Raw genomic sequence first — 24584 nt, forward strand, 5'->3', positions numbered from 1 at the left:
TTACTTTTCACTCTGCTCTTTTATCTGTGTACTGGAGCTGGGCCACTTCTTATCAAATTAACACTCTCCGACACTCGCGCCCCCCCCCCCCCCTCCCTCCCCTGTCAACTCTCTCGTTCTGTCATCCTGTGGTCCAACTGACCTGACCTGCTCCTCCTCCTTAATCTTTCCTGACGTAACTCTCTCTCGTGCCCGAGGAACGAACTATTAGTTCCAAAAGATAGTGTGTTCCTATGAGTATAACAGAAAAATTTTCACCTAATGTAACTAGCTGTGAAAACAAATTTAAAGTTTGCCTAGCTTTGACTGTACAGCAGGACTGTTCAAGTGGTTTAATAACTGTCTGTGTGTTCCTTGCCATGACGGGTATTATCTGGAAAAAATTAGTTTAAATGCACTTCCTTCCAGATACACGCCACTGAGTGGCAGTCATTTTGTGGGGGTAACTCTGAGACAGTGTGTCTTCGACTGGTGGTCGTCTGGGAAATTTTGCTCAGTTTGACATATCCCACCTTGCTTTCACCTACTATCTTGCTGTTTTATTGTATCGGTTGATGAGGTTGCTATAAGTACAATCGCACTACACTTACAGTTAATAACTGATTTATGCATAAGTTTCAGTGCTGCAAGTTCTTCTGTAGTGCTGAGTTACGTGCACGTGACAATAATGTTCTCATTTGTTACAAATAGTCTCAAAAGCTGATACATTTTGATAAGTTTCAGAATATTAATAGCACTTAACACTATGTTTTTATTCATTATTTATAGCTTGCAGTTAGACATCAACTTCTTGAATGTTTTGTTTGTAAGCGTTAGCAAGGGAGAGATAACTGTCCCTTTCCTTTTGAAGAAATTGTTGTAACATTTAATGTTTCAAGATAAACGCGTGCCCCCCCCCCTTCTCTCTCTCTCTCTCTCTCTCTCTCTCTCTCTCTCTCTCTCTCTCTCTCCCTCTCTCCCTCTCCCCCCCCTCTCCCCCCTTTCCTCCCCTCCCCCCTCTCTCCCCCTTTCCTCCCCCCTCTCTCCCCCTTTCCTCCCCCCTCTCTCCCCCTTTCCTCCCCCCTCTCTCCCCCTTTCCTCCCCCCTCTCTTCCCCTTTCCTCCCCCTCTCTCCCCCTTTCCTCCCCCCTCTCTCCCCCTTTCCTCCCCCCTCTCTCCCCCTTTCCTCCGCCCTCTCTCCCCCCTTCCTCCCCCCTTCCTCCCCTCCCCCTCCCCCCTCTCCCCCCCTCTCCCTTTCTACCCCCCCTTTCTTTTGTTGACCCCACCCAGTGCCTCTCGAAAAATGAAAGAGGAAAAAATATTTTTTGTTAATGCCAGGTTAAGTTAGTTAAAGACTTAAGGACTGATATACTGTGGCCTTGATATCTTTCATTGCTTGGGGTGATATATGCTGACATAAGCCAGACATCTTGTACAAAACTAAGTCATGAAGTGTTGATTGTGGGATTGGATTCCACAATTTTCAGAAAACAACAGCTCTTTTAAATTTCGTCCTCAAAAAAGTTTTGGTAAATGTGTGAAAGTATCAGTGATCCATGCTTTTATTACATATTTTAATACTACTTCATCTTATTCATAGAAGTCACTTGTTTCATTTAGGTAGTCTGTCATTGCTTTTTTCAGGTTTGTTGATATTCGGTTCCTGTGTATGTTTCTTATGTAAAAGCAAAGCTTTGAAAAATTGCACATGCCATTTATTAATAGTGCTGAAAATAAGTGCAGGCATAATAATAAATATACAAAGATTGTTTCACTGTCAGTTACTTGAACTCTGTCATGGGGCTTGGACACTTTCATGTATTTAGCTTCCTGCTCATATCACAGTTCCACTTGGAATCATTCCTTCAGGTATTACGTCAGTAGGTTTTGTGTCGCCCGAGAGTCTTTACAATTGACAAACGTTCGTTAACTTTTTTCGGGTTTGTTACGTAGCAGGGTAGTCGTTATAAATGCATTGCCCTATCTTGAACAATTAAATTTATAAAAATATAAATCAGTATGATCAATTATATTGACTAGTGATAATGATCAGACTCATATAATGATTTTATGTCATTTGTAGACAATTAAGTTGCAATTAAGCACTGCATATCTACAGTTTTAGGCTTTGCTGTATATTTATTGTGGAGAGGACACTGTCTTCCTCAAAAAGAATTGGCTTCTGTATAATGTCGCCATCCTTATCTTTAATTACGGGCCAGCTAAGACCACGTTTAAGCCACAAAGTTAGCCGTGTGCTTACTCAGACAATCTTTCATCTGTTCACTTTTCTTTCCTCCGTTCTGCTGTCACTTTCTTCCTCGTAATTGTGGCACTGTCTTCTCTCGCAAACTGTCTCGCCCCTTAACCCTTTCGCTGCCGTATGCCCGTATACCGGTCGCGCTACGGCATTCACCAGGTGTTTCGGATGCGTATACGCGTGCTGCTCGGCTCTCCTACAGTACTGCGGACGTCTGTGCGTATCCCGAGCTGCCGACCTGTCACTGCTGCGGACGAGTTACTTCCGTATCTTGGCGAATAAAGAAATTTAGTGTGTTCATCGTGCGACGTATGTACCTCATTTTGTGCTACTGTTTGCAGAAAACATTGTTTCGGTCGTTCGAATTGTTCGAGAGATGAGACAGTCGTTAAGACAGATTTGCGGTGCGTGAGGACGTGAACGGGCATGTAGTGTGCAACTGTCCTTCGGATATAAAAACCCAGTAACTCGAGAACGGGATGAGATACTGTTCTGGTCCCAATTTTAAATTAAATTTTGATATCTTATCTATATTTCATTCACTGCAATGTGTGAGCTTAAACTAACCATAAGCAAAGTTCACGCTACGTGTTTGTACCCCCGCATACTCTTTAACGTTTCATTTAATGATGCCGTGCAGTACGTACGGTGGGTAACGAAAAAATATTCTCGAATTCTGTTTCAGGTGAAGGTATAGGATTGTAAGATACGCAAAAGTCAAATTTGTCCGTCTAATAGTTTTCAAAAACTCAGGCGACATACATTTCGTACCGTCCGAAACGCTTTCTCTCGGCACGGACACCGGCACGTGGCGAGCGGTACAGCCTCGACAGCGTCCGGCTCGGAGAGCACGTCTGTAGCATTAAAAGGGTTAATTTTATTATGCCAGTTTCTTACATGTGTCCGTGCTCTTTCCTATGTTTGTCTTTTAATTTCTCAAACTGCCATTCAGAATTTCTTTCGAGAACTCGTTATTCGGCTGTACTCGTAGGCCGTAAGTCTCTTACCCTTAATTTCATCTCTAGTTTTGTCCGTACAATTGTATACTTCCATTTCTTCTGAATTGACTGTTTCTACGGTCACTGTTCTTCCTAATATCTTCCTCACCCTCTTTCCGTTATTTCTCCTAGCTCAGTCATTTTCTTTTGTCACTCCTAAAATTAGTGTCAGTCTCCGTCACCGTCCGTTTCGTCGACTGTCGATTTTACAGGAAGCCAACGAAGAGTTCTGCAAGGAGAAGGCGGGCGGGGGCGCCGCGGCTCGCCGCGAGGAGGTGCTGAAGCAGCTGGCAGCGGCCCACGACGCGTTCTTCGAGCTGCAGGGCAACCTGCGCGAGGGCACCAAATTCTACAACGACCTCACGCAGGTGCTCCTCCTTGTCCTTTTTGCTGTGAAGAAAACTTTTTTTTAAGAGGGTGGGGGACAATTAATTTCTTGTTTCTTGACAGTTTGCCATTAAAAACTTAAACATCTGCACATGCATTTGTTCAACATATTCAGAAAAGTTTTCCTCCCCTCTTTTGTCAGAATCGCAAAAATATGAGTTTGGGACGATATAAACAGCTTCTTCCTGTGGTGAAAATTGTTGTCTAGGAGTTTTTCATTTGACACGAGAGAACAAAAAGAAGTATTTCGGCAATAAAGCAGGTGGATATGGGGAACTGGATGTTAATACGGTAACTTTGCCTGTCAGGTAATAAATTGTTTGGGGTGCTATGAGACAGCTGGCACTGTCACGACGAAGAATGGTGGGACACGACAAAAGCAAAACGAGGATAATGGAATGTAGTCGGGTGATGCTGAGGGAATTAGATTAGGAAATGAGACACTTAAAGTAGTGAAGGAGTTTTGCTATTTGGGGAGCAAAATAACTGATGGTGGTCGAAGTAAAGAGGATATAAAATGTAGACTGGCAATGGCAAGGAAAGCTTTCTGAAGAAGAGAAATTTGTTAACATCGAGTATAGATTTAAGTGTCAGGAAGTCATTTGTGAAAGTATTTGTATGGAGTGTAGCCATGTATGGAAGTGAAACGTGGACGATAAATAGTTTGGACAAGAAGAGAATAGAAGCTTTCGAAATCTGGTGCTACAGAAGAATGCTGAAGATTAGATGGGTAGATCACATAACTAATGAGGAGGTATTGAATAGGATTGGGGAGGAGAGAAGTTTGTGGCACAACTTGACCAGAAGAAGGGATCGTTTCGTAGGACATGTTCTGAGGCATCAAGGGATCACCAATTTAGTATTGGAGGGCAGTGTGGAGGGTAAAAATCGTAGAGCAAGACCGAGAGATGAATACACTAAGCAGATTCAGAAGGATGTAGGCTGCAGTAGGTACTGGGAGATGAAGAAGCTTGCACAGGATAGAGTAGCATGGAGAGCTGCATCAATCCAGTCTCAGGACTGAAGACCACAACAACAACAATGATGATGTACATGCATTTTTCATTTCACAGGGCGAATTTTTCCATTATTTCCTTATACTGAATAGCACGAGGTTGTTTCTGTGTGGAACCCGTCTGACACAGACGTTCTCCAAAGCTGAAATTTCTCTTGGTATCGAACATATCGCACTCTCAGATATGCCTCAGAATTCCTCTGTCTCTGTCGGTCGAGTGCCGATCCTCTGCAATCTATTCCCCTGTCATATTATGCCTGTTATGTGGCTACCGTGCTGAGTGACTCTCATGTGTGACATAAAGAGTGTAAGATTGTCATTCACTCTGCTCGAGATTGAACTGATTTTGGGATACAGTCTTTGTTCTCAGCTGCGAGAACAACTTGTTACTGGAACGCAAGGTAACAGCAGCGGTTTGGTGAGTGGGTACAGGCAGACAGGTTTTTTTATTAGGTCTACAACTTCGCTTCCGCCGTTTTGCAATAGGCGGCAGTAGTGGAAAGTGGGGTTCAGGTGGTTGGTCGTAGGTGTAATACGATAAGCTTAGGCATCTATAAACATAATGCCATAAAAATATTAGTCGATTTGTGATTGCATCATAAGGTTATTCCGATTAAGCGTGTCAACTTGGTACCCATTTCTCGCCATTTGCAGGAAGTTTTAATTTTCTGCTTTAACGTGAAGAAATCTGCAGCTGTGGCTCTTAAAATGCTAGGTAAGACAGACGATTTTGATGTCGAAGACTGGCATGGCGGGGGAAGACAAATCGTTTTCGTAGCTACTGAAACGGACGAAGACAGTCACAGGACATCATTATCAAAGCAATTGATGTGGTCGAGCCCAGAACTTGAACACGAACGGCCACGATATAGCCGTAGACACACAAACGTAATTTCGCGGCATGTCAGTGCTCGACCCCGTGTCGCAAAACCCGTCAAAATAAACACGGAAACGTTGAAATGAGAAGTCCTGTCCCTCTTGCCGTGTTCTCCGTATGTTGCTCTCCCTGACTACCACCTTTTTCGATCAGTGGCGTACAGTCTGGCCGACCAGTACTTCCATCGTATGCCCGAGTGGAAAATTGAGTCGATTTGCGGATCCCACAAAAGACGCCCAGTTCTTCCGCCACGGGATTTGTACGCTATCCGAAAGATGGAGTGGCCAGCGATGGGCAATACTGTGAAACATAATTTTTTTGTAAGTTTTCCCCAAACTTCGAGAAAAAATGGCGGAAGCAAAGTTGTAGACCTAGTAGGTTAAAGCCGAAGTCCACACAGACAACAATAAATAATGTACAGTAAATAGGGGCAAAGCTAAGGGCAGTACTTCATCAAAACATCAAGGGAATAAAAAATAAAGTAGATGAGCTATTAGTGTGTTTAGATGATCTCAAAAACGAAAATGAGGTATATATATTCTGTGTGTCTGATGACCGTGGAACTGTGGGGATGGACAGTGTCAGTATAAATGGGTATAATTTAGCATCGTACACTTGTGGATCTAGGATGAATAAAGGAGGCATTGCCATTTTCGTAAAACAACGGTATAAATACAAAACTGTAGAAGTAAGCAAATTTTGTGCATGTGAACTTCAGCTAGATAATGTAGTACTGACAATCGCTTGTGACAAGCTGGTGGATGTTTCTGTTACCATCGCGCCCCATAAGAGCTTAAATATGGTCCAGGGTATCATATTTCACAGAGACCTTCTTTTGCAGTCCGACGACGAGCTACGCGCCAATTTAGAGGGGCGAGGTGTACATTCCGTCCGGCGTGTCCACCGGGGTCCGAAGGATAATCGGACTGCCACCGGTGCCTCCGTCTCGTCCTTCGAGGGTGATACGTTGCCCGAGAAGGTCGAGGTGACGGTCTACCGGTGTTTCGTAAAGCCCTATATCCCTCACCCGATGCGATGCTTTAAGTGCCGCAAGTTCGGCCGTACGTCTTCCCGCTGTACATCCGGCGTCACGTGCCGAGTTTGCGGACGCCCGTCACGTATCGATACCCCGCCTTGCTCGCCTGACTGCAGGATTCTCCAGAAAGAAAGGAAAATCGTGTAGTACGAGACCCCGGACAGACTGACCTACACTGAGGCTAAGAGAAAATTTGAGTGCCTGCATCCTGTGCGTAAGACATCGTCTTACGCAACCGCTACAACAGTTCTGGCACGGTCAACTTCGCCAACCCGGGTCGCCTCTCAGAGCCGGAAGACTACACCCGCCCTCTTGATAGTGGGGGCATTTCCCTCCTTGTTGCTCCTGCACCAACTACTTTGGGAGCAACCCCCCTCCAAACATAGGTGACATCCGTCCCCACTTGTAAGCCGGAGAAGCGTAGGTCTCGGGTCACTCCCTTCCCAGGTTTCTGCTAGTGGGAAAGAAGACACCCGCCAGTGGCTGGAGAGCCCAAAAGCAGCTGGTCGTACGGCTTGACGCTCGTCCTCAGTCCCGGAGACTGAGCCAGTGAAATCCTCACAGCCGGGGAAACCCGAGGAGCAGCGAGAGAAATCCAAAAAAAAAAAAAACCGCCGGGATCAAAGATATTGCAGTGCCACCCACACCACTACCACCTACGAGCTCTGCGACTGAGGACGGGGTGGAGATTTTGGCGTCCGCCGAGTACCTAGATCTCGGCAGACCCTCAGACCCGGTGGATATAGACTGCTCGGGCAATAAATCGGTGGCAGCAGGTGACTCTGAGGCGCAAACTGCCTCGTCGAATGTTCCGTGCCTTGCCAGTCTCACGATGTCGTCCTCCAGTGGAATTGCGGTGGTTTTTCCCACCACCTGGCCGAGCTACGGCAACTGTAAGCTTTACACCTGCTATCTGCATTGCCATCCAGGAAACCTGGTTCCCTTCGATGCGGACACCTGCCCACCGCGGCTATAAGGGATATTACGGGAACCGTAGCGACTGTAATAGAGTGTCAGGTGGAGTTTGCATTTGTGTCCTAAACTCAGTTGCCCCTTCAGACCCCTCTTGAAGCTGTGTCTGTCAGAATGACGATGTCGCAGGAAATAACTGTCTGCAATGTGCATCTTCCTCCAGATGGTGCAGTACCCCTAAATGTATTAGCTGGAGTGATTGATCAACTCCCTAACCCTTTCCTACTTCTGGGAGATTTTAATGCCCGTGACCCCTTGCGGGGTGGTACCGTGCTTACTGGCAGAGGCAGAAATGTCGAAACTTTACTGTCGCAATTCGACCTCTGCTCCTAAATATGATTTATCAATTTAAAGCCCGAGACTTCTCCCACCTATCCACTCGAGAGCACACGATGACCTGTGCGGTAGTGACCACTTCCCCATCTTCCTGGCGTCAGGCGCACGGACGCCTGCCCAGATGGGCTCTGAACGAGGCGGACTGGGGAACTTTCACCTCTGCTGTCACCGCCGAATCTCCCCCACGCGGCAACATCGACGTGACTGTTGAGCAGGCGACTAAAACAATTGTTTCTGCGGCAGAAAACACGATCCCTCGCTCTTTAGGGTGCCCGAGGCAGAAAGCTGTCCCTCGGTGGTCGCCGGAAGTCGTCGAAGCAATCGAGGAGTGTCGGCGAGCTCTACAGCGGCACAAGTGGCACCCTTCCCTGGAGCACCTCGTAGCCTTTAAACGGTTCCGTGCCCGTGTTCGCTACCTTATCGAGCGACGGAAGGAGGAGTGTCGGGAGAGATACGTCTCCACCGTTGGGTGCCACACGTCAGCTTCCCAAGTCTGGGCAAAGATCGAACGTCTTTTCGGGTACCGGGCCCCGACAGCTGTCCCCGGTGTTACCGTAAATGGCGAGCTCTGTACCGACGCGAACGCGATTGCCGAGCACTTTGCTCCGGCCTCGGCGTCGAAGAATTACCCCCTAGCCTTTCGCACACTCAAACGGCGGCTGGAAGGGAACGTCCTCTCATCCGCTGCACGCTGCAGTGGATCCTGTAACGCCCCGATTACAGAGTGGGAGCTCCTCAGTGCCCTCGCACATTGCCCCGACACAGCTCCTGGGCCTGATCGCATCCACAGCCAGACATTTAAACACCTCTCGTCTGACTACAAGTGACATCTTCTCGTCGTCTGCAACCGGATCTGGTGCGATGGCGTCCTTCCGTCGCAATGGCGGGAGAGCACAGTCATTCCGGTGCTCGAACCCGGTAAAAACCCACTCGATGTGGATAGCTATTGGCCCGTCAGCCTCACCGATGTTCTTTGTAAGCTGCCGGAATGTACGGTATGTCGGCAGTTGGGTCGGGCCCTGGGGTCACGTGGCTTGCTGGCTCTGTGTCGGGGCAACTTCGCAGAAGCTCTCCCGGTTCGCAGGAGAGCTTCTGTGAAGTTTGGAAGGTAGGAGACGAGGTACTGGCAGATGTGAAGCTGTGAGGACGGGGCGTGAGTCGTGCTCGGGTAGCTCAGACGGTAGAGCACTTGCCCGCGAAAGACAAAGGTCCCGAGTTAGAGTCTCCGTCTGGCACACAGTTTTAATCTGCCGGGAAGTTTCATATCAGCGCACACTCTGCTGCAGAGTGAAAATCTCATTCTAGTGACATTCGTGATTATAATACCAGAAAAAAGAAAGACTTACACTATCCTTTACTCAACCTATCTTTGGCACAAAAAGGGGTAAAATATGCTGCTATAAAAAATTTTGACAAATTACCAGATGAAATAAAATGTCTGACATACAGCAGTAATAGCTTCAAAAATAAAATGTCTGACATATAGTAGTAACAGCTTCAAAAATAAATTGAAATCCTATCTCCTTGACAACTCCTTCTATACCATAGATGAATCCTTGAATAGGAATAAATAAATCTGTTAATATTGTATATGCATGTTGTGCCATTTAAGGGAACGGTGTAAATTAATAGTTATTTGCTTTCCTGTTACACTCGCAAATAGAGCGAGGGGAAGACGACTGTATGCCTCCGTACGAGCCCCAATTTCTCGTATCCTATCTCCGTGGTCCTTAAGCTCGGTGTAAGTTGGCAGCAGTAGAATCGTTCGGCAGTTGGCTTCGGATGCCAGTTCTCTAAATTTTCTCAATAGTGTTCCTTGAAAAGGACATTGCCTTCCCTCCTGGGATTAGAATTTGAGTTTCTAAAGCATCTCCATAACACACTGTTTGAAAGAATTGGCAACAAATCGAGCAGCTCACCACCGACGTCCTCCCTCAATCCGACCCGGTGCGGATCCCACACGCTCGAGCAGTACTGGAGAGCGGGTCGCACCGGCATCCTGCGTGCATTCTCCTTCACTGGTGAACGTCCCGATAAACTGGACGGGACCGTCGCCTTCCCTACCACTCTTCTCTCACGCTCGTTCCATTTCGTATCGCTTTGCGACGTTACTCCCAGATACTTAAATGGTGCGACTGTTTGGAGTGGCGCACTAACTCTGCACTCGAACATTGTGGGTTTGTTTTTCCTCCCTACCTGCGTTAAGTAAAGTAAGGGAGGTTAGGACATAAGGTGTACACAGTCCTCTTCCATCTCTCTATACGTGAACGAAATGACAGAAAATCTGTAATATCGATACAGATTACCCCCCTGCTGTATACTGCGCAGTGACCTGCTGAGTACGTAAGTCACTGTTGAAGTTTATCTTCACTGGATGCAGACTGTCCAGTGTCACCACCAGAGGGGAGGTGTTTTGGATGTCTTACATAGAGACTGTTTACCCGACTGCCGTACGGAACACTGGGAACGGCTTTGACATCACGGAATCTCCCTGCCCGATGCCACTTTGTTCCGAATTTCTCTCACGGTGAGATCTCGTGGAAATTGTAGCACGGGTATGTGTTCGACAGTGCACTGAGATAATCTGAATGGACGTTTTCTCTTATAAAATCTATTTATCCTAGGCACAGCGGTAATTTTTCCTCTGTGTAATTTTGTTCACAGCTAGTGAGGGGTTCGTCGTCACGTTCCCTTCTCGAGGCAGCCGGTAAACTGTAATTCTTTCTTCACACGGGTAGTAGTAGTGTTAGTGAATATTTCGTGGAATACAAATGGGAGGCTGATAGATCTGCATAATTTTTTTTATTTTTTGTATCTTCTTGCTAGTGCAGTAGCTATACACGAGGGTGGGTTGCAGTCGCCTGAGATTCCCCGTAGTATTGAAGGAAGTGGGGAAAAAGTTTCTCAGAACCTATAATCTGATAACAATTAGTCGGCATCCAATTTGAAGACCGAAGTTGCGGCGTACCCTCGACGAATACGGTCGGCAGGTGACTGCCGCGGCGCACCTCTCTCTCTTGCAGTGTTAAAAAAAGTGTCAGATTCCCTCAAAAATTGTGTAAACAAAAAATTTTAAATTCACATGTAATGTAAGTCTCTCTAATGTCTGTAAGCTTCAAAAAATGGCAATACGCTAAGAGTATGAATTAAATATCTGTTGTAAAACTTCTGAAACTGACATATGGCACATTATTAGGCACACACAAAAAAATATTACACAAATCTCCTCTTATGTCAGCTCAGTGAGAAGTGGCAGTCGTAATGCTTCGTGCAGTAAAAGTGGGATGCGGTGGGAGCCGACAGTGGCAGTAAATACTCTACACGCAGTACAGTGCAGCTGCCACTGGCGTACTGCGACCCGGCCCACGAGTTGTCGCGTGACGAGTGACTCGAATACTCCGGGCGTCGGAGAGTTGAGAATAATCTCGTGATCGTAACGACCAGTGTGTGAATTAATTTCGCGTTTTTGAATTTCCGAAAGAGTTGACAAATCCGTTTATGCCCGTAATATTTTGGTGGCCGACCTAGTCGTCGTGAGGCAGTGGGAATTCTTCAGGACATTATTTATGTTTTTTGATGAAGTGTTTGTCAAAATGTTCACAAGAAGTCACCCGGCCCTCCACCCCACTTGTTAACTTAAGTTGTGAAATATTTTTATAGTTTCTTAAGATTTTAAACACTGATAAGACATTTGAGTGACCGCAGTTAATAGGTGCAAAATGAGTTTATAGAGAGTGGTCAATGTGGGAGGGGAGATTGTGCCTTGTATAATAATTGTTCTGTCCGTACTGGAAGACCACTTGGGAAAAGGGAATCTCCTGTGCAAGTGTGAGGAGGAAGAAGCACGTCCTCAAGTGGCATATCGCTTTGTACTGACGGTGGAAGTTTTTGATTTTGCATTGGCGGATCTACTCTTACAGACAGCTGTTTTATTGCCCCCTACTGTTCTAACATTAACCCGTATGCTCAGTTTCGTACGCAGATATAGAGGACAAGTTTTGAAGCGTAAATTAAGAGATTGAAAATAAAATAGAAGAGTCGTAGTGTTCGTACGACAGAATTGTCGTCTCTTTTGCCCTCGAGTAGATCGTGAACTCTAGTTTCTGCCGTGTCTTTATCTTCGTTACAAAAAGCTGTACAATTATAGCCACGAGTATGTCGCACTGAAAATGGGACAGAATATTGGCGTGCGAATCGTTGTGGTCCGTTCTTTGAAATTGCTCTCCTGTAAAATTTATTCACACGGGCTTACCCTATTTGTCCCCCGTGGTCTGCAATTCGGGTTATTTGCTCGGAGCATAATTTTCTCGGCAATGTGGGATTCGCGGACAGGGGTGTGGGGGAGGGGGGGGATATGTAGTAGAGTACTCGGACCAGCTGAGGTAACGAAGGAGCTCCGACAGTTTCGTTTCGGCATTAATGTCACGTCAGTGTGAATAAGTAATAATGTGTGTATAGAAACACGTTTGTTTTTTATGCACGTACAGTGCGCATTCTGATTAATTTTCGTGCCGTTCTGTAATACGTCTGTGGGTGTATTTTAATGAGGGACTCGCATTGCTTTCAGCTACTGGTAGTCTTCCAGAACAAGATTTCAGACTTCTGCTTCGCTCGCAAGACTGAGAAGGAGGAGCTGCTGAAGGACCTGACGCAGAACCCGACGCGCCAGCCGATCGGTACGACCCCCGCCGTGCCGCAGCACTACGTAGCAGGTAGAGTGCTCTGGCTGTGCACTCCGCATCCCGCCTCCCGGGGCCCAGTTCCCGTTCCCACCGAATCCTGTACGTGTCGGCGGTAATAGTGTGAGGGAAGTGGTGCCAGGTTACGACCGACCTTTCACCTCACGGGCCGTGTCGTAGTAAGCACTGCGGGTCGATCTGACGGGAGACCGGTAATGTGCGACGGAACGAAATAAGTGACGAACTCGAACGGGAGTTCCTGCAGCCCGGACCTGAAAATTTAATGACATTCCTCTCTGTATCTTCCATTATGTCAGTGGGGTAGTAAACATGTGGTAAACGTACAGATCTTACTTCGACAATCTGTATTTTCGGAGACTCTGTCGGTCTGTCGTCGAGACTTCTCGTAGGAACATTTCAAAACGTGATAACGCGAGTTCTAATTTTTTGTCCTGTTCGAGGATTTCGCAATAGGACTCGGTGCCCTGCCCGTACGGATCTACACTAGATTTTTGTCCCCGTACTGTTGACGGACACCTGTAAAGTCGGCAGGATTGTAACGAATTTCTGGAAATGTGGGGTTCTCGCATTTTCTCTGTCGACCGTATCCGTCACGGACTTCGCGAAATGAGGAGAACCGCAAATTCCGGCACGATCGCTGCAGTGGCGGTCGACCTCGCCTCGGTACGCCGTAGTGTTTCTGTGTAGATTTGAGATGCGTATTTAGTCGAACGTGTGAGGTACTTCTCGGTTTGCCCTCGCTGCCACTACCTTTCCGCGTACTGACGATTTCTGATAATTGGGGAGCAAACTGCAGGTGGTGTTGTGAATCCGGTCATTGTGTACGCCCTGCAGTTTGATGGACTGACACAGTTGAAAGTGTGCTGCGACAGCTTTAACGAGCCGGTCACGTCGGGACAGGTCGATACTCGTTATGCCGGTTACTGTAGTTTGTGAAGCACCTATTAACAGTAACACTGGGCACTGAGTTGCTTACAAGCACAATGAGAAAGAATTCCAGAAATATTTCTGCTTTCGGATTGGAGTCATTCTTCAGAAGTAGAAAACTTTCACAAATTTACAAGCACAGAGCGCGCGCGCGCGCGCGCACACACACACACACACACACACACACACACACACACACACACACACACACTTAACCTTAGTGCCCACAGATATCGTGGAATTTGTCATTGTGACAGCCATACAGCTCAAGTCTAAAGCAGTTTCCACATCTGACTAGTATGACACCAGATACAGCAGTGGTACTGCGTGCTGCATTTCTTTGACACCCTCGGAATTCTGGTGTTACTTGACAGAATATTTCATTCTGGTTATGGCGTTAGAATTGAACCACGAATCCAGAAAAAAGAAAGAAAGAAGAAGTGTTTGATTCGAAAGTGGATTTTGTGCAAAAATAACACGGGGCCATCGAGCACGTTTATAAAGGATGTAGCACTCTTATCTAAAAGATGCATTTGTGAACCACTGTCGAATAACGAAAGCTGATTTAGAGTACAGTAGAACTCCCAATTATCTGGATAATTGGGTAAATCGTGAAAACTTGCTATTTTAATATTAATTTAGTGACTACAACAAGATAATGTAAGCACATTGTCGGTTCTTGAAAACGTCAGTCAGTTGTTTTGCTGTCTTTAATTGTTTTCGTGGAGCTGTCTCGCATCTGCTGGACGGTGAGCAGCTGCGTGCGGTCACACTCGGGCTGCCGCTCTGTCCGTGTTAGCGTAGTGTCGAGACGAGCAGTTTCTTCTCTGACACTTCAAATAGTTTCGTCGTCACTGAGAAGTTGGAAGCCTGGGTCCAAAGAATCGCGCGCTAGCTACTCACCTACATCCTCTGGCCTGCAGCCGAAAGTCCAGGAATTTTCCAGAGGATCTTACGTCCTCGAGTGATATTTTCTCTCTACTGCTTCTCTTCCTCTACGTGTTCATCTTCGTGTTTCTATACCTCACTATTGGTTGAGCTGCCTTTTAGTTTATCATAACAACAGGGTTGTTTTCATCAAATTCCGTGCATCTGCCACCACGTAAGACAGTCCTCTACACGCAATTTTTGTCGACGAGCCACAGTGTGTTCGTTAAAAACTTCGACAGTTGTCCTCCGTAATGTCGCTCTGTAGTTTCAGGTTCGTCGGCTCCGGCGAAGTGTGTTTTTGGAACGTCTGTCTCCTCTGTAGAAGGCTTGCTTGCTGCTGGGTGGTTGGGTGTATTGTCCTGGATTAACATCACCTTAATACCTTCTTTCCCTATGTTTTTGTATTTTTTCACTTCAGGTATGAAAATTGAATTGTACTTGTCTCGAAAGAAAGTAGCAGTAACCCAGGCATTTGGTTGATTCTTGTAACAGATGTAAAATTTTTAACACTTCTGAGAAACTGGAGTTTTTCAAATTTCCCATTAGCAGAAGGGGTATTTTGTGGTTTCCCCGTAGAGTCGGCACGGTCACACTGTCCTTACTTGCCTCCCAAATAAGGTCTGTCCCACATGCGCAGTATAAAAATTCAGGGTTGTAAGATTTTGCTTCAATTTTGAATTTTCAGTAAAATTCTCTGCTGCTTTTGGATCTGCTGTTAGTTATTTACCACCTAAATCCAACTCGCAGATACCGTGACTTGCCCAGAAATTCTGTAGCCGACCGTTCTCAACTTCGAATGAAGGCAAACTTGTCTATTTTTCTCGCCTAAAAGTCGTGCTTCTTCACAAATGGTAGGCTCTGGAAGAGGGTTTCCTGGTGCTTGCTACTGCAGAATCCAGTCTAATATGTCCTGTTCCGGCTTTTCCTATTTTATGTTTTCACTGCTTTGATGAACTCACATCTTCATTCTTGAGATATAAATATTAAAATTGAGGATTCCCCCTCTCTCCCATAAAAAATTGTCGACGTTTCCGTGTTAAACATCTCGGCTAAATGATAACCGTTCACGCTACACCTAATTGTTCGAGTTTTGTCTGCCGAGGATAAGACGAGAAGTTTTCTTTGAGAAGACATATACTTCACAGTAAATTAACATTTATCTAAAAACAAAGATGATGTGACTTACCAAACGAAAGCGGTGGCACGTCAATAGACACACAAACAAACACAAACGTACACACAAAATTCAAGCTTTCGCAACAAACTGTTGCCTTATGAGGAAAGAGGGAAGGAGAGGGAAAGACGAAAGGATGTGGGTTTTAAGGGAGAGGGTAAGGAGTCATTCCAATCCCGGGAGCGGAAAGACTTACCTTAGGGGGAAAAAAGGACGGGTATACACTCGCACACACTAGTGTGGATGGATGTGTGTGTGTGTGTGTGTGTGTGTGTGTGTGTGTGTGTGTGTGTACCTGTCCTTTTTCCCCCCCTAAGTTAAGTCTTTCCGCTCCCGGGATTGGAATGACTCCTTACCCTCTCCCTTAAAACCCACATCCTTTCGTCTTTCCCTCTCCTTCCCTCTTTCCTGATGAGGCAACAGTTTGTTGCGAAAGCTTGAATTTTGTGTGTACGTTTGTGTTTGCTTGTGTGTCTATTGACGTGCCAGCGCTTTCGTTTGGTAATTCACATCATCTTTGTTTTTAGATAATTTTTTCCCACGTGGAATGTTTCCTTCTATTATATCTACAGTAAATTAAAACACGTACAAAACTAAATACATGGAAGAAAGACTGTATAGTTGCAAATGGGCGTGTGTGTTAAGGTCGAGAGACAGACTGATGTAGGCCGCACTGAATAACGGGCACCACAAACACAACAATTTGCATATAGTGCATACTGTATTCGTTGTTCACGGGAACATTTTGTCTTTTAATTCGTTTGCTGCGGATTGATTTTAGAATGATAAAGAAATCTACATTGTACTCTATATGGTAATCACTGTCGAGCAAAACCGACCACTTTAGCAGTACAGTCAAATTTCTTTCTGCTCGAAGCAATCCGGACAGTCGGAGTCAGAATAATTGGATTTCTGCCGTACCTGTCCAGCTCCGTATCGAGCTCTATTTAAAAATCTTATACGTTAGAGATGCTGAACAGGTTTAAAGTTATTCTGCAGTGAATTTTGACGATAACGTTTCTTGCGAGTGTGGACAGTCGTTTACTGACACGAGAGTTAGAGCACAGTGACCGTGCTCCAAAATTCGGCCACGAGGTGGCAGTCGCTCGACACCGCAGGAACCTGGTCGCTGCCACCCGCTACTTTGGCAGAGCGTACGGAAGCCCGGCACGACGGGCAGTACGTGCGTGAGGCTACTGTCGGCAGAGCCGGCGTGTGCCACGTCGGTTCTAGAACACGAATCTCGAGTATGTGATTTGATCGGAGAAGACAGACGTAGCTGCTCTGGGAAGTGAGTTGTGGGAGTTATTTCACAGCACAGGGCAGCAGGAATGAGAATCGGTAAGCGATTTCGCTCGCTCCAGAGAGCCACTGCAGAAGTTCCGCAAAACATTAAAATAATATAAATAATTTTTGCGGCGTGCCGAAACTCCACCGGTAAAAAATGTCACACCGTGCCACATTACCGACACTGTCGTCGGGCGGGTCCGACAGGTGGACGTCCTCGTCCGAGACTGGCGATTTCGGTCGCCGCCGTCGCCTCGACTGTCGGATAGGACGTCGGAAATGCGACGGACGTCCGGTGCTCTCTGTACACTCGTGCCGTTCGACGATTTTCCGTCCTCCGCACTCCTCGGACGTCGTCGCGTACGTAATACCGATTCAGATTTGGCTCGTAACGAGTGTCTGTGGGGACATTCGGTCAGTGTATCGGCAATTTCTCACAGCTCGGTGTCGTATACCCGGGCCGAATAGCTTACCGCACTGTCCTTTCCTAAATGAGTTTTCCCGCTTAAAGTCAAGTGTTCCGGAGTTAAGAACGGGGTACGGAGGACGGGAAACCGGACTGGAAGAGTGACGGCCGATCGACGCGTACGGGTGCCACATTCGTCGTACGAGAGAAGATTCTGGGCGACACGAGTGGTTTCGAGATTTGCGAGAGTAGTGTGGAGGGCACAGCAGGTGTCGCATTGCTGAGGCAGGTGGCAGCCGGTCGACAGAGCTGTGCGGCGACGCTTCGCAGCTGGCCGTTCCTCTGCCGATCCTCTCACCACACGCCGGACGCTTCCCTGCTCCGTCCTCTACCTGCCGCACATTTTACCGGCCGAATGGCAAATTTACACTATTGCTCTAATTGTTAGCATTATCTTTGAATTTTTAAAATATACTAAGTGGAAAGAACACACTTTTTGTGTGGCAATAGGCAATAGCAGTAGGTACCTGTACACAAATTTAATTTTTTTCTTTTTGTTTTGGTGCACATATGCTGTTAGTGCCAAGGCTTTTGGCTGACAGTTGCTGACGACAAAGTGCATGCCGCTTTGGCTGGTTGCGTTACAGAAACCTGCTTTAAAAATAGTTTATTTTAAATTGTCTCCCGTTTCCTTACATTTTTGTCAGAGTAAGCGGCGAGTAAAATGTTTAAAGTTCAACTCGCTCACGAGAGACGAGTCGTGGTCTCGGTGGCTGACACGGCTCGTAGACCACTGTCCGTATCCCTCGCCACTCTCCCGCTTCGCCGAAAATCTCAGAGTGTTATATATAATTGTAGACGTAGGTGTTTACGGAACGACTGCATAAAGTTAACACCTTCAGCCAATAGACTGTTATCAGATGACATTAAATGAATGCGATTGAGACCGTGTTTTACAGTTCAGAAAGTTATGCCGATTCAGATCGGATGGTGCTGTGTCGAGAATATCGGATACGTTGTCGTGTGGTTCAAATCCCGGTTCAGTCAGACGATTGTTTTTTCTTAGTTTACTTAAGTTGCCTGACGTGAACGTCAGATTGTTCCCCAAATAGGCCACAGACTGTCTCCTTCGTAATCCTTACCAGCTTAAGCTTGTGTTCTGCCTCCTTTGACCCACACTTGGATGGACATTAAACTTTAACCTTCCTCGCTTCAGTTACGAATTAAGTATGTTATTATTGTTTAAGTTACTATAAGCAAACATTTTACTGTATAAAAAGTTTCACACATTTAATGTTTTCATCTTTTTTAATGTCGTTTTTGTTTTTAAATGTTTTACTACGATTGTTCTTCCCTATTCAGTAATTCACCTTTTCTGTTGTGAATATGGTGGGTGACTGTGTGTGACATGTTTGTGGTAATTGTGATAAGGGTTGCACTGCACGAAGAAACACAGCTGCACAGAAAGTAGTAGTGTGTCACCGTATCAGAATACGCACGTACAGGAGAAGAAACTGGAACGGATACCTGCATTTAGAAAAGAAATACCACTTAAAACTGGTTATCGGATTGGCACTCCGGCCTAACTTCTACTCTGTTCTGTTTCATTTGTTCTGTTTTCATGTTTTACATTGTGAAGCTTCCTATCTCAAATTTGCAGATAAGTTGCACAGTTCAGTTCACTTTCCAGTTTTCTCGTAATCAAATCGTATATTTTTAAAAGGGCATCTGTCTGTAATTTGGTGATGTCGATTTTGCTGTCGCTCAGATACTACGTACGTAAACTGGAGAGCCAGAGAAACTGATACACTCGCCTAACACCGCGTAGGGTCCCCGCGAACACGCGGGAGTGCCGCAGCACGGACTCGAGTGACGTCCGGTGTAGTGCCGCAGGGAAGTGACACCGCGAACCCCCGGGGACCGGGTGTGTGTGTCGTCCTCATAATTTCGTCTTCATTTGTGAAAGTTGCGAGACTGGACCGAGTAAAAGATCGGGAATTTGTACGGGCACCGACGATGCGCAGTCGAGTGCCCCACAGACCGACCCTCGTAACCGTCGTCATCAAATACCACGAATCCTACAGGGCTGTCTTGTAAGAGCACGAGAGGGTGGAGATCTCATCTGAACAGCACATTGTAAGGCATTCAATGATGTTCGTGTCTGGGCAGTTTGGAGGCCAGTGGAAGTGTTCAAACTCAGAAGAGTGTTTCTGGAGTTACTCTGCCCGAATTGTCCAAATCTGTCGGAATGCACAGTGGACGCGAATGTATGCAGGTGGTCAGTCGGGATGCTTACGTACGTGTCAGCTCTGTCGTATTTAGACGTATGGGGGGGTCCCGTATCACTCCGACTGCACGTACCCCACACCGTTACAGAGCCTCCGCCAGCTTCGACAGCCCTCGGGTGACGTGCAGAGTCCACGAATTTACGAGGTCGTCCCCGTACCCGTACGCACCTGTCCGCTCGATAAAATTTGAAACGGGACTCGTCCGACCGGACGACACGTTTCCGGTCCGATACAGGTGTCGGCAGGCCCGGAGCTTCGTGGTGCAGTCATCGAGGGTACCGGAGTGGGCCTTCGGCTCCCGAAGTCCTTATCGGTGACGTTTCGTCGAACGGTTTGCGCGCTGATCTTTTTCCGGTGGCAGCGACATCGGAGATTTGACGTTTTACCAGATTCCGGTCGTACGGGAAAATCTCCACTTCACCCCTACCTCGGAGATGCCGTGTCCCGTCACTCGTGTGCCGACTATAACGGCGTGTTCAAACTCGCTCGAATGTCGATAACCTGCCACTGTAGCGGCAGTAACGGATGTGACAACTGCGCCAGATGCTCGTCGTCTTTATAAAGGCATTCGCAATTGCAGCACCTTATTCTGCCTGTTTGCATATCTCTTTATTTGAATACACACGGTTATATCTCTTTCTTTGGGCACCCGTCAGTGACGCACGCCTGCGAGGAGTTACACGTAAAGCTGAGGTCTCGTCAGTTAAACGGTGCAGTAAAACGTAGAGCACTGTCCGAGCCCTTTCTTCGTAAACGGAAGGGCAGAAAATATTACGCCCTTTTGCAAAGTGAGAATTTAGAAGCTTTTCTCAGTCTTTCGATTTTATGCAGAATGTCTTGCTACCAAAAATTCCAGTGCAACACGAGTTTTATCCACGACAACTCGCCATCACTTTACTTTGCGCACACTATATAAATACTGACACAAATACAGTATATGTATGCCGTGAGCGTGAAGGCCGGAAAGCTCACGGCTGATATGTTATACCTAACCGATTCTGTGAAATTAAACATTACTTTCCGGTTATTTACCTCGCGATAAGGATTTCGACACTGTAAAAAGGAGACTGAGGAAACGGGACACATTATTAATTGTCCGTGATGTTACAGAGGTGATTTTTTTTAAGTTCAAAGCCAGGTAAATTTGTCGGAGAGGGTGCTGTTGCTGAAATACTGGTGGCAAACGTGTCACAGGAGGAAAAGAATTCCTGAAAAAACTCACAGTATTGGAAGACTAGGGAAGGTTACATTCTCTGTCTGCAGTTTTGACATTTTGTTTTTGGTGACGCAAGTAATGACAGCAGTACAGCTTCTACAATGACCGAAGGCCGTCAGATCAATCGCACTTTTCTTCTGGGCCTCTGACGTGGTTCTCTGGCTGCACCACATAAACCGGCTCATCCTCGAGGAAAGGTTCACGATACGGCGGAGGACGTTACTGCCTGACGAACACCGACATTATGGAAAAGACGTTTTGAAGTGGCCTCTAAAGAATGACAGCTGGGACAACGAACGAGTGGACTGTTAAACACTGATTACTATTGTAGAATCACGAGTTAGTATTTCAAAATGTAGAACCGTACATATTATACTGTATACAGTCGAGATAATTCTAATATAAATGTGCGGGAGTGTGCAATTTTTGTATGTTTTAAACATTTTTTAAGGCAACAGTTTCCAGCTTTTAATGATTAATGTTCAGTCTCTTGCCTAACAATCACATTTGCATCATATAATGTAAAAATGCCAATAAAGATGCCCATTCAAAATAATTTCACAACTTAAAACAGTTTTTCTTAATTACCCACAAGTGTGTGGCTGTTATGCACCTTCAAAAATATACGATTGATTATACGCACGGTACATTTTGTCACGGGAGATAGTACCTTCTGTTCCGTCGTATTGTGTGGTAGGCAGTGATTTGAACACTGACTCTTTTGAGCCGGAGATTTTTCCTTCAAATCCCCACACGGCCATCTCATTGAAAGTTTTTTAGTGATTCTGCAAATTATTTTTCTCGAGTGTCTGTGTACATCCATTCACAGTCGAGACAATTTCCCTCCCTGTCTTTCTGTGAGTGTCCTGTTGTTCAACTTCTAATTAGTTCAGTGTCACTAGGATGTTAATCTCTCATCTTTCGTAGTTATTTTCTTTAAAAATGTAATATAATCGAACGGATGAAACAATCTAATTGCCAGTGGCAGCAGGAGAACACACCTATAAAGGTATTGAAATGTGCAAGCTTTTGGAGCCAGTGGTTCCTTCTGCAAAAGGGAAATGAAAAGGGGCGAAGGAAGAGGACCGGTGAGGTTTACTAAATTGGAAGGGCTCGGAAAAGTGGCCCGGAACCCCATGTCGGTGGAGAATTACCGGACGGGACGAGAAGGAAAGACCGATTCTCGGGGACTGCACGGGTCGAGATTTTAAAACCCGGGAGCATAAAAGGTGTGAGGCAGAGATTACCCCGAACGGTTCTGGCCACAATCCCGACGTAATCCACCGTCACTATCTCGGAATCGTCCCTTACGAATCTTCCGAGAATACCTGCTTCGCGACCTGTCCTCGGGCCCCTCCACGTGATCGTAACACGTTCTCTGCAGAACCTGAGAGTTTTCGTTCCCTGAAAACTGACGAGTCCATCATTATCTTCCAGTGGACAAGGGATCTACCACTGTGGTACTCGACTGACAGGAGTACGTAAGCAAAGATCCTAGCCAGCTGTCCGAAAACTCTACGTACGGCATCTGCCGTAGAGATCCCGTTCCTGTGATTTGAACTGACCTGCAGTACCTTCTGAAAGCCTCAGGTCACTCGTAAGGATTGACATCTCTATCTGTAAAAATTCTTACCCCACCCAAACCAAACACCCCCACCTTTTGGCTTCTAAGATCCACAAACCCAATCACCCTAGCCATCCTGTAATTACTGGCTTCAAAGCACTCACTGAATGTATAACTACCTTAGTTGATGCAACCTGTAGCTATAATAAAGACACCAACAATTTCCTAGGTCATCTGAAATCTGCACCTGTCCCAATCCCACGACACACCGTGCTCGTCGGCACTCGTTCACGTCCCTCCGTCCCGCGTGTACACGGGAGGTCTGTCTGCTACCGAACCTTTCCTCGTTCGGCACCACCTTACTCCGAGCCTGTGACACCTCGATCGACTTTATACTTACTAAATACTACTTTACCTTCGAGGGGCAGACGTGCAAACCGATCGGGAGCAAAGCGACGGGAACCGGAGTAGCTCCTCCCCGTGTCGACCTTTTCGTGGGTTGCTCGAAGGTGACTTCCTCGGGATCCGTAACCCTTCAGTTCCCGGTTCGATTTAGATACGCCAGTGTCCAAAATTAAAGCGACAAACTGCCGTTTTGCCTTTCCGTGTCTCAATTCCCGATATAATTGTACAAAATGTCGACAGACGTACGTACAATTGCGTTCTGCACGGAAGTCGGCATTCCGGTCGACAGACGACCGCGCCGACAGTGACGTCGGGGCACCTGTCGAACGGGGCAGTATTTGACAGGTAGTCCCTCGTCCGCAACTGCTGTGTACACAGCCACAGAGAAGACACCTGCCAGACTCTTCGGAGTGGAGGGCCGTAGGAAGAACGGAAGCGGGACAGTCGCGAACTCGTGTGGCCCGGTGGCTACACGTTAACCGTACGGTGACCGTTTCTCTCTATAAACTGTATCCCGGAGACCGGGACGGGGCCGACCGTTCGTGACGTCGGGACCCTTATTTGCTCGCGAGGGCACGGCAGTACTGCCTCGATAGTGCACGGCGACCGGAATCTGACCCCGCGGCATCCACCGGACTCGTTCTGTCGAGGCAAAAGGTGTACGGGAGGCTTCGGCGGAGTGAGGGACGCGTCGTACACCTCCTTCTGATGCCTCTTCGGATGAGAACGTCTAGAGCGGAGCCGTCGGCACGCCACGGGGACGTTCGAATAGTGGGCCGACGCTCTTCTCACAGACGAGTCCCGATTCCGTCCGGACACCGATTCTCGACAGATTTGCGTCCGGAGGGAATGTGGAACTCAATTTCGGGACCGAACGTTGTGGAGAGAGACCGATATCGAGGAGAATCCCTAATGGTGTGGGCAGGAATTATGTTAACCACACAAACACCTCCTTACAAAATTGTACGGGCGAACTGGCGAGGTTCAACTCCTATTAGGTTCCTACCCCAGTGACCATCCAACTGCGAGACTTGCCCCATGCACCTCCCCCCCCTTCCCCCCCACAACCCCAACCACCTCCACCACCTATATCAGTCCTGTTACAGACTAAATGTGTACTCTTAAAGGGAGACCCACCTTTGAAACAACATATTGTGTACTAGCATTCTGCATCGAAATGGTTACCACAGAGTTATGAGTTAGGGTTAATGGCATAGGCAGAGGGTGTAACTGGCAACACACAATATTCTGTAGCAGAACTTGCTCTACATCATCAGTGCCTGCTTCACCACATGTGCCATCTGTATTCTTCCTTCAGGACAAGTTTTTCAGAACTCCACAGATGGGAACTGGCATTAAACATGTTTCGGTTCGTGCCACCCTTGTGGCGGTCTCAGTTTTCTTCGCGGTAACTGTTACTTTCTTCATTTTCTATGTAGGCCAATTTGTGTGCATGAGGTGTGCTTGCTTGTGTATACGAATGGCTGTGTGTGTGTGTGTGTGTGTGTGTGTGTGTGTGTGTGTGTTTCACTGATGAACATTGTCAAAAGCTTTAGGGAACTTTATTAATTGTGCCTGTTGGTAACTTAACATGCCTTCTTTACGGTAAGTAGAAGTCTGTGTTTTGCTACATTGTTGATATTCCTACCTGAACTTTCAGTTGTTTGAATTTGTTTCTTTATCCCTTTTAGTCTTCTGTATCTGTTTAGTCTCTGCTAATATTAACTTGTGCACGATGTTTTGGCAGCAATCTCTCTGTGTGTGTATTACCCTGTCTTCCACCTTTAAGCTCTCAGGTTTTCAAATCTCGTCTGGTGCAGTCCCCGAG

At 46.6% G+C, this 24584-nt stretch overlaps 1 protein-coding gene across 8 annotated transcripts in view; it reads left to right on the top strand.

The window, feature by feature from the left end:
* The window catches only part of LOC126215386 (programmed cell death 6-interacting protein), a 168801-nt gene that overhangs the window by 114002 nt on the left and 30215 nt on the right, over positions 1–24584 (top strand). For 5 of the 8 annotated variants that reach the window (XM_049942088.1, XM_049942094.1, XM_049942087.1 and 2 more), the window contains exons 13-14: positions 3449–3604; positions 12427–12571. In XM_049942088.1, coding sequence (XP_049798045.1) covers positions 3449–3604; positions 12427–12571 — 301 coding nt within the window. The remainder of the gene's footprint in view (positions 1–3448; positions 3605–12426; positions 12572–24584) is intronic. The other 3 variants (XM_049942089.1, XM_049942092.1, XM_049942093.1) reach the window with 1 other exon arrangement.

Source organism: Schistocerca nitens, chromosome 12 (assembly GCF_023898315.1).
Source record: "Schistocerca nitens isolate TAMUIC-IGC-003100 chromosome 12, iqSchNite1.1, whole genome shotgun sequence".
Classification (NCBI taxonomy): Eukaryota; Metazoa; Arthropoda; class Insecta; order Orthoptera; family Acrididae; genus Schistocerca; species Schistocerca nitens.